At 36.9% G+C, this 9,617-nt stretch overlaps 2 protein-coding genes across 2 annotated transcripts in view; one reads left to right on the forward strand and one right to left on the reverse strand.

The window, feature by feature from the left end:
- Positions 1-5,358, reverse strand: part of LOC107739754 (histone acetyltransferase KAT7-like) — a 12,987-nt gene extending 7,629 nt beyond the window's left edge. Inside the window, exons 1-10 of the mRNA XM_016551956.1 lie at positions 5,172-5,358; positions 4,587-4,734; positions 3,770-4,015; positions 3,500-3,582; positions 3,194-3,277; positions 1,740-1,838; positions 1,451-1,561; positions 924-1,115; positions 718-807; positions 406-546 (exon numbers count right to left, since the gene is read on the reverse strand). Coding sequence (XP_016407442.1) covers positions 406-546; positions 718-807; positions 924-1,115; positions 1,451-1,561; positions 1,740-1,838; positions 3,194-3,277; positions 3,500-3,582; positions 3,770-4,015; positions 4,587-4,734; positions 5,172-5,186 — 1,209 coding nt within the window. The 5' untranslated portion in view covers positions 5,187-5,358. The remainder of the gene's footprint in view (positions 1-405; positions 547-717; positions 808-923; positions 1,116-1,450; positions 1,562-1,739; positions 1,839-3,193; positions 3,278-3,499; positions 3,583-3,769; positions 4,016-4,586; positions 4,735-5,171) is intronic.
- A 1,028-nt stretch (positions 5,359-6,386) lies between these two features.
- LOC107739766 (putative protein PTGES3L) lies at positions 6,387-8,736 on the forward strand. The gene is made up of 7 exons (XM_016551974.1): positions 6,387-6,505; positions 6,698-6,811; positions 7,192-7,258; positions 7,518-7,616; positions 7,790-7,879; positions 8,178-8,237; positions 8,332-8,736. Exons 1-7 carry the CDS (start codon positions 6,477-6,479, stop codon positions 8,338-8,340), a joined length of 468 nt encoding a protein of 155 aa, XP_016407460.1. The 5' UTR covers positions 6,387-6,476; the 3' UTR covers positions 8,341-8,736.
- The last annotated feature ends 881 nt before the right edge of the window (positions 8,737-9,617 follow it).

Here is a 9,617-nt window from a genome sequence, read left to right on the forward strand (position 1 = left end):
TCAAAGCGCAAAGTCCGATATGAAACAATTATCTGGGGAAATTATAATTAAACATGACTTGGTTACTACATTTCAATACAAAAGAACTTTGTATTGTTTCTGTTGTAATGTACTTTTAAAGTTTGTATCACATTAAAAGCATAATTTGTATGTTACTGAATTATTTTCGCCAAAGAGCCAGTCCCGTCACCATCACTCACATCCGCTTGCACGTGTTTTGCACATGAGCTGCACACAGCCCAAAATTAAATTGCTTAATCAACCATCAATAACTTTAATCGATTGCATCTCTTATTGACAATTAATCGATCGTCGATGAATCTTTGACATCCCTAGTTGACAGTTTGGTGCTTATGTTTTTGTGATCATGTAATTCACAACATGTAGCCTCAAGCACCTAATTACCTTTGAGAAATATCCCACGAGGTGACAGCCTGTGTTATCAGCTTCAGTCATGACATAAAACAGGAAAGGCTCCACATCATAGTACAGTGTTTTATGGTCCAGAAACAGCTTGGCCAGCAAACAGAGGTTCTGGCAATAGATCTGTTGGGGCGGAGATGAATACATTTCATATGTTTATCAAACAAACTCATCAACAGCTTATAATTGGATATAAGAGGGAAAACAGTTCATACCACAAAGCAAAACACACCTCCAAAACTCTTTGTATTCATACAGCCACAAAAAATGAGTACATTAACATCCAATGCCCACCTTGTTCTTTTTCCCATCAACCTCAAACACAGAGATGGCACCTTTTCTGTAGACTTCATCACCAGGAGGGTGTTTCCACACACATTTAGCCTGCATAGATCATGACAACGTCACATTTAACTTCATCTCCATATAGATTTAGCCAGTACTAAATGTTTAGACATGCACTCATAACAGAGATTATTAAGGGAAGTTTGATTTCATACCATGTGTCTGCGCAGGATGGTCTGACTCTTCATATACTTGAGGCAGAACTCACAGATGTACAGACGCCCCAGACGGGCGTATTCCTCAGGGTAGGGAGAATGGTACCAAGTGTCGAGCTCATAACGGCCAAACAGGATGGTCTTGATCATGTTACTGCCCTCTGTGATCTGACCCTGCAGACGCAGTTTCTCCTGCAAACAACAAAACCTTAGACATCAAATTTCTACATAAAGCTAAAATAACACATAAAAACTTGGACTGGGCAGTAAAACCAAAATCTCAGTTAATTCAATTAATTTAATCACAGTAACAGTAAACCATCATATGGTTATTTTTACGAAAAAAGAAAAAAAAAACACACACACACTAATTTACATAACCACACTATAGGCCTAATGTCTGTAAATTAAATACTTAAATTATGACATCTCAAATGACTATTGTCTTTATTTACAATTTAATGGGATGAAGCTAAAGGGTGCAGTGATGCTCTGCTGTGTCAGAAGTGAGGCATGTCTGTTCATACCAGATCCTCCGCTGCACGGGCCTGAGCTTTCCTGAAGAGCTCTAAATCATAATCACTGGTGATGTTCTCCAGCAGTGGTTCACGAGTGGTTCCATGTGTCTGTCTGTGCTCCTGATACATCAAAAAAGAACAGACATAGATGGATCACATAAATAAACATCATTAATAACACCCGAGCATTATATTAAATATAATGACACTGTATACCTTCATTAAAAGACAGATAACCATTTTTTTTTTTTAAGTAATATATAGATATTTTAATATATCACAGAGAGGACACTATTACCATGTACTTTTCTTTTTGGTCTTTTGTCAGTCCAGAATCCCTCCTCTTCCTCATCTCCACGACCTTCTCTTTATATCGAACTTGTCTTTGAGTTGGTGCCTGTGAAAGAGCAATGTAAATGAATATTATACACCCCACTTTTACTAAAAGGTACATAGTTTCTTCCAGATAAATCTCTTCATGGATAGCTCACGAGTCATAACCTCACTGTGGTTACCACAGAATTTATGCCTTACAAACAATTAGTGCTGGGCGGTATGACCAAAAATTTATATCATGGTATTTTTCAAAATTTTATCGGTTTCACGGTACATGACGGTATTTTTTTCATGCATGACCGGGTGTTAACCATATTTTCTACTGATTGAGAGAGGAAATACTGCAGCATATTGACTATTGCCCCATTTTACTGTCATGATGAGTGAATATTGTCAAAAAATACCACTAAATAGTAACACGACCCCTTTTAATACATGTTAACCAGGAGTCACTCTCATTTATAATCGCGGCATCGTCTGATAAAATCAACATGCATCTACACTAAAGAGCGGCTATGCGGTTGTTTTGGCTATATTACTTTTTTGTCTCATGCAGCACACTGCCTGCGTCTGAGTAACAAACTAAAAAAACAACAAACAAAAAAGTGCATGTGATATTAACAGACGAACTACGCTCATATTTATAATTCCAAACAATCAGTAAGCGACAGGTGCTAGAAAAACGCTGTTTTGTACTCATTTATTGACAAGTCGGCTGCGGTGCTTCTCTGCCGCTCACTGCACAGAACAGACGCCGAGAGAGGTGACACTTCTCCCGGAAAATGTCAGACCTCATGTTCGCGGGACAGCACTGGCGAAATCTTACAACTTAACCATAGCTAAGGTTTATCCCAAAAAGTCGCTAGGTTTGTCAGTATGAATATTCAATTGAAAAAAGCCGCTAAAAGGGTCTGAAAGTTGCTAAATCTAGTGCTAAAGTCGCACTCGTGTGTGTGAGACACGGGAGCTGATGGCAGGGGGCGGTGGATATTTGTGGCGGTCAATGTGGATATTGTGGATGAGTTCTTCTGTGTCATCACGTTCTATTAGTTCTACAGCTTCAGTTTCGGAACTTTCACGCTTAGTAACACATACAGCTGTTCCCTCACCACAGTGCAACAGTGAAAAGGGACCCCTTTCAAACAGTGTCGCGTTCCGAACGTTGTTTAAGCGACATATTGCGGTATTTTAAAAATTCATATCATAACAAAAATAAACACCGGTATTCGGTATGAACCGGTATACCGCCCAGCACTACAAACAACTCATTTTAAAAATAGAAGGAACCACGCTGCTGATGTTAGGCCTTCACATAAGTGTGTCTTTTTGGGACAATAGCATGCATGCACTTAAGAAACATTAACACACTTGTGTCATGTTTGTTTAGTGTTGAGCGAACATCTGTTTGGCAAGCACCTGATGTCGAGTAGCGTGTCTGTTCTCCTCGTTCTGCCCCTGACTGCGCTCTTCCTCTTGTTTCTCACGCTCAATGGCTTTCACCTGATAGGGATGACAAGCATGCAAAGATAAACAACAGAGAAAGTGCTAAACAATACAGAAAAGGACAAACCACACATGCCTATGCTAATTAATAATTGCAATTTAGCGGCCGACCAAAATTATGTTTTTAACTGTCAAAGCTCATACCATGCAAGAAACATTCAAAACAAAAATAATAGAAAATAAAGCAGACAAGCAAAGTATACTTTGAGCTTAAAGCACCTTGCACTCATCTACTGAGAGGTTATGGTAGAGAGGGCATCCTGATATGGAGAAATGTCGCTCGTGTTTCCCCGTTAAATGTCCTGTACAAAAGAAATAAAGAAAAGTATACAGATTTTAGCTTTAAGCCCGACTATAAACGATCCATTCAAACTTGAAACATTTTATAAAACTGAGCATTGTTTTTTCCAGTTAAGCCCTTGTAAACCATTAGCACTGAATTTTATTATTAAGCAGATGCAAAAGGAAATTAATCTGAAGAGCAATTACCTAGAGAATTGCACCCAGGTGTGGGGCACTTCATATTGAAGTTGTAGCTCTCGTGAAAGCGGCGGCGTTTTGGACGACGAGAGGGATCACTGCCAGAGTCTTTCTGGTCTTTAGTCACACTCTCATCGTGGGATGCATTGGGGCTGGATATGTCGATGTCAGATTCAGATGAGGGGGCGTTTCCTGTGGGTGTCCTGGGGGGAGACTCGTCTCTCTCAGCTGCTTGTTTCACATCCGGTGGAGCGTCTAGGTGAAGAATAGAAATAACACCTTATAAACATGCGTAAAGGTGTGTGTCAAACAGAAAAGCCTGGCAGTAGGGATTTTAATACAAACAGTAACTTTCATGAATAACAGAGCACAAATACATCACAGTAATATGTTATGTTAAAGAATATATGTGACCTTGAAGAATAACGTCTCTCAAGTCAGTTAACACTTAGTTTCTGCTTTTTTCCTCCTTTATTTTCATATTTAATGATTTACGTTTACTTGCTGCTCTTGAAATATGGTTCATTTGATTTGTTGAATTACTAGAAATAAAATTAGAATTTATTTTCTGATTAATTAAAGAATCAAAAATAATTGTTAAGCTGCAGTAACACTAGTGAAATTTTGCAGGCATAAATGTCATATAGTAAACAATGTGCTTTTTTTAAGGTGTGTTACTTTAACACATACTTTATCCAAAGTGTATAAAAGTGAACCGTTTCTGAAGTGTTTTGGACAACTGGCACTTTGAAGAGAATCATCAGGCGTAAAATCTATCTACTGACCAACTGTATGAGGTGCCAATATATCAGCTGTGTGTTTCTACCTTGAGAGCTCTGGCTCAGGCGCAGTGATGCTCGGGTCAGACGGGTGTTATTGCGCTGACTGGCTTCACTGTGGGAGCTGTCGGTCTTCTCGTGATCTCCAGAGTCATCAGAATCAGCAGTCCCGTCTGAACTACTGCCTGCTGTTCTCTGCAAACAGGGTGTAAACAGTTCTATCACTATGCACGTCTAAACAAGTCAGATTAAATATAATAAAGATGCCAACAACATAAATATGGTCAAAAACATACATCTAGCGTAAAAAGCAAACAGAAACATTTCGCTATTATACAATCTGGGTTGTGTTTGTATACATCCTCACCTAAAGCCAAACCGCTAACGTTAAGTTTAGTAGCTTATCAGCTTGAAACAAATTATTTCAGAGCCACTTCGGCGGTTTCCGATTCTCATGTGATAAAATGTTAGTTGCTAATACTGCTGATAAATAATTTTAATATTTTCAAAGAAACGAAACTATATTTGTCCAAACATGTAACGTACATAAACACTGAGCTAGCAGTTAGCCCGCGCTGAGGCGACTGGGCTAACGTTACTGACCTAACGTTAATTCTCGCATTTTCTCTCACCTTTCTCCGCGGCATGTTCTCTTCGATGAATCCAACCGCTGTACTTTTCACAAATTTGTCAAACGGTTATGTTTGTTTTCTGCTATCTGATATAATGCAGCAGCTGTGCGTTCATAATTTTCTGTGTTTCTGTTCTCGCCGATTGTTGACTCTCTCGCGACTCGCGCCACACCGAACCAAAGCGGAAGTGACGCGAGGGCAGTCGTTTTAGAAATAATTTTGGACTTGTTCTAATAGTAGTAATACTCGTACAAATACAAACGATGACTTTCTGGTTTATAACATCCTTGTTTTGGGATTTTATATACACAAATCTAAGTATTTCAGAGTGAATCCTTGTTTTTTTTCAAATGCAAAGATATATTGTTGTTGCCAAGTTGTGTGTACAAAAACCTTTTGAACAGATGTTATGCGAAAATGTGTTTTAAACATTTCGAACGTAATATTGTATGTGATTAATTTATTATACTAGCTCGATATTATTTGCACAAGTTAAAATGACTGATATTTGTTTTCAAATAATGTATTTTTTAAAGAGTATTTCTCGTGTTTACATCCATGTCCTTTGTGTTCTTATGAAATAAGTCCTTTATTTAAATGTTTAAAGATTATAACAAAGACGTAACTTTGTGCATTTGAATTTGGTTCCACATTGCAAAATATCAACATAACGTAGGCTACACAAATTCTACAGATGGCGCTGCAGACATATTTGCAATGAGGCCATTATTAATGACATGCATGAAGCTGGTTTCAGTAACAGCAGCTCTATGGGAAACACCAGAATCCTTCAAGATTACATATCCTCAAAAAAAAAAAACTTGTTTGTGATAAGAATAAACCTATATGCAAAGACTTTATGGTGATTTCAGATTTTCAGTTTCACCTGTAAGATTTGATCTGTAAGACAAAAATCTGTGTACACATTATCAAACTGAAATGTGTTTTTTTTAAGCTCAAGTAAACATTTTGTTGAGGTTTGCATCTGTTTCTCTGGCAGATTCTCACCCCTCCTCCTCAGGCAGGAGGTGTGAAAGGGAATATCATGGTCCGGGTGAGGGTAGAAACTACAGTGATTTTCCTGAATGTTCCACCACCGCCTTTAAATGGAAAGAGCAGGGGGTGAAGTATGTTCCTCTCCAGCAGCTGATACCATCCATCCTAAAAATAGAGCCAACCACTCAGACAGCCACAGCTCTCTCCAGTCAGTTCTGTCTTCTCTAAAAGTAAAGAAAACCACATAATCTATTAACCGTTTAAACATTTACACAGGAAACTACAAGAACAACTCTACGAGAAGTCAAAATGCCAAAGATTGTGAGACCAGAGAATTGGTAGGTGTGAACATGAGGGCTTGTTTGAAATGGTAGAAGCCGCATGCTGATGTCTTTGAATGATATGTCATTTTTGCAATGCACTCAGCACTTAGACTTATTTATTTTAATAACTTTAGATCAGACAGTGATGCAGAAGTTTGTAACCTAATGAGATGTATTTTGTCTGAACTGGTTCTTTCATTTCTTTAGTCATCCAGCCAAAACACTGTGGTACGACCGGAAAAACTATGTGACTATCAACTTTGTGGTTCAAAACCCAAAAGATGTTCAAGTAGATGTCCAGGACACAAAAATTATTTTAAGGTAATACAATTATTTCCAATATTTATTATATCAAATATATTTGATTGTTTTAGTGTTTCTCAGTTTTTCCTCAGTAATATATAGGAAGTTAGTTTCAAAAGAATCTTATACCAGTGAGATTAAATTTGCTCACGTGTCAGGAGAGATCTTGTCCTCAGATTTGCTCAATATGAATTCAAGAAAGAAAAAAAAAAGAACAAATTTGGAATATCTGAGACAAAACTTGAATGAAACATAATAAGATAATCAGATATAAAAACAAACTCTCGGATTGGGGGCTTTACTTAGCTAAATACATTAGCTAATAACATCAGCTAAAAAATGTATTTAGAAACAAGTAAGCAAATGTGTAAAATATATAATATTTCCCTATTTTTCAGTTGTAAAGACGTAGATGACAACAATATCTACAATGAGATTGAATTTTATGACCGAGTATATAAAGCTGTAAGTATTTTACCGTTCAGTTTGTGATTTGAACCCTCAAGTTTGTAGTATTTCGATGGCATATAACGTGCACTTTTAAACCTATTATTGTGTTTTATTGGAGGTAACCAACAGAAGAAATATTAAAGGCGTATTTTGTTGTGATGATACATCATGATTCGTGAAATGTGTAAATGATGCTAAATGTCTTGACATTTCATCAATGTCACAAAGTTTTCCATGGCTGTCTTAAACAACTTTGTGAACAATGGTCTTTTAGGATTCAAGGGAGAAAGTCTTTGACCGAACAATTAATCTCTTGATAAGGAAAGTGAAGGAAAATGTGGCATGGCCTCGACTCCAGAAAGATCTTGCAAAGGTATCTATCTATCTATCTATCTATCTATCTATCTGTCTATCTATCTATCTGTCTATCTATCTATCTATCTATCCATCCATCCATCCATCCATCCATCCGTCCATCCATTGCTCTATCGCTCTATCTATCGTTCTATCTATTGTGCTCTTGTCATTTTTTTCTTGTCTTTTCAGCCCACATGGCTGTTAGTAGACTTTGATAATTGGAGGGACTGGGAACATGAAGAGGAAGAGGGCATGGCAGAATATGAAGAGTATATGGATGTAAGTCACTTCATCTGTCTCTATCGCTCTATCTATCGTTCTATCTATTGTGCTCTGGTCATTTTTTTCTTGTCTTTTCAGCCCACATGGCTGTTAGTAGACTTTGATAATTGGAGGGACTGGGAACATGAAGAGGAAGAGGGCATGGCAGAATATGAAGAGTATATGGATGTAAGTCACTTCATCTGTTTGAAGAGTGTGATGCGACACCTGTTATCATTTCCTGCAGGATGTTGTGGCATGTTGAGATAATAAACTATTTTTTATGTGAAATGTAATAACTCTTTTTGAAATGCAGATGCTTAATGAAATGAAGGACAAAGGAGAGCCTCCTGCCATGGATGACCTGGACGATCTTGTAAGTTCCTGAAACAGTATCACATGGTTATGCAGTCTTTAGTTATTTCGTTTCAGTTTTGAGGTCATGACTTGACAACTTTTCTTCTTTACAGAGTGACTGAGTGAGCACCATTGCCCAAGATGAGCCATTACAGTTTTCTAAAATGTTATATGTGCAGTAAAAGCCAATTCACATTGCCCTGATAAATTTGCAATATACCACCACTGACATTGTGAGCTAGACTTATATGTATGACATGGATGTAATATGTAACTGTCTTTTATAACCTTTATTTTTTCTTTATTTGATTTTCTTTATTTTTTTAATCTTTTTTTTTAATTAATTTTGATTTAATTTATTTCCTTGCAAAACAAATCGTCCTTGCTTTGTCAGAAACAAAATTAGATGTGTGTTTTCTATTTGTGATTTTAAAAATGCAACTAAAGAAATTGTTTATGTTTTTCATGTGCTGTATATGTATGTGTTTTCCACATTAAAGAGTTCGAAATCTGTGATACAATGGTATTTTTCATGTGTTTGTTTATTTAAGGTTCATACATTGCTTATCCAAAGAAGTAACTGAACCCGTAAGACACACTTAAAAATAGTTTTAAAAACAAAATTATAAAATGTTATATTTATCAAATTATTATTATCATTATCTTGTAAAATATGTAAAAAGGAATAGTTCACCCCCAAAATTAATTTTGTTTAAGAAAATTGCTCACCCTCAGGCTATCCAAGAGATATATGAGTTGGTTTCTTGCATAAGAACAAATTTTGAGAGATTTAGCTTTACATTTGCACACCAATAGATCCTCTGCAGTGAATGGCTGCCGTCAGAATGAGAGTCCAAACAGCTGATAAAAACATCACAATAATCCACAAATAATCCGCACCACTCCAGTCCTTCAATTAAGGTCTTGTGAAATGAAAAGCTGCATGTTTATAATAAACAAATCCATCATGAAGGCATTTTACGGTAATTTTAAGCCATCGCATCTGGCCAAAATACCCATCCATAATCCATAAAAACCTCTATAGTGAAAAACTCTCGTTTTCTCACATCAAAATCCACCAACATATTTGTTTAGAACTGTTTTGGACTGTTTTCACATGTAACGGTGCTTGATCTGTGCATATTTCGCTCCTGATTCAGATGAGACAACTTTTTTTTTTTTAAACGGAGGACTCGTATTTTAGCCGGAAGTGATGGTTTAAAGTTAAAATGTCTTATGATAAATGTATTTATTATAAACACACAACGTTTCGCCTCACAAGATGCCGTTGGACTGCAGTCGTGTGGATTACTTCAGGAATATTGCGATGTTTTTATCAGCTGTTTAGACTCTCATTCTGACGGCACCCATTCCCTGCAGAGGATCTATTGGTGAGCCC

This window comes from Sinocyclocheilus rhinocerous, unplaced genomic scaffold (assembly GCF_001515625.1).
Source record: "Sinocyclocheilus rhinocerous isolate Xijiao unplaced genomic scaffold, SAMN03320098_v1.1 scaffold2994, whole genome shotgun sequence".
Taxonomy (NCBI): Eukaryota; Metazoa; Chordata; class Actinopteri; order Cypriniformes; family Cyprinidae; genus Sinocyclocheilus; species Sinocyclocheilus rhinocerous.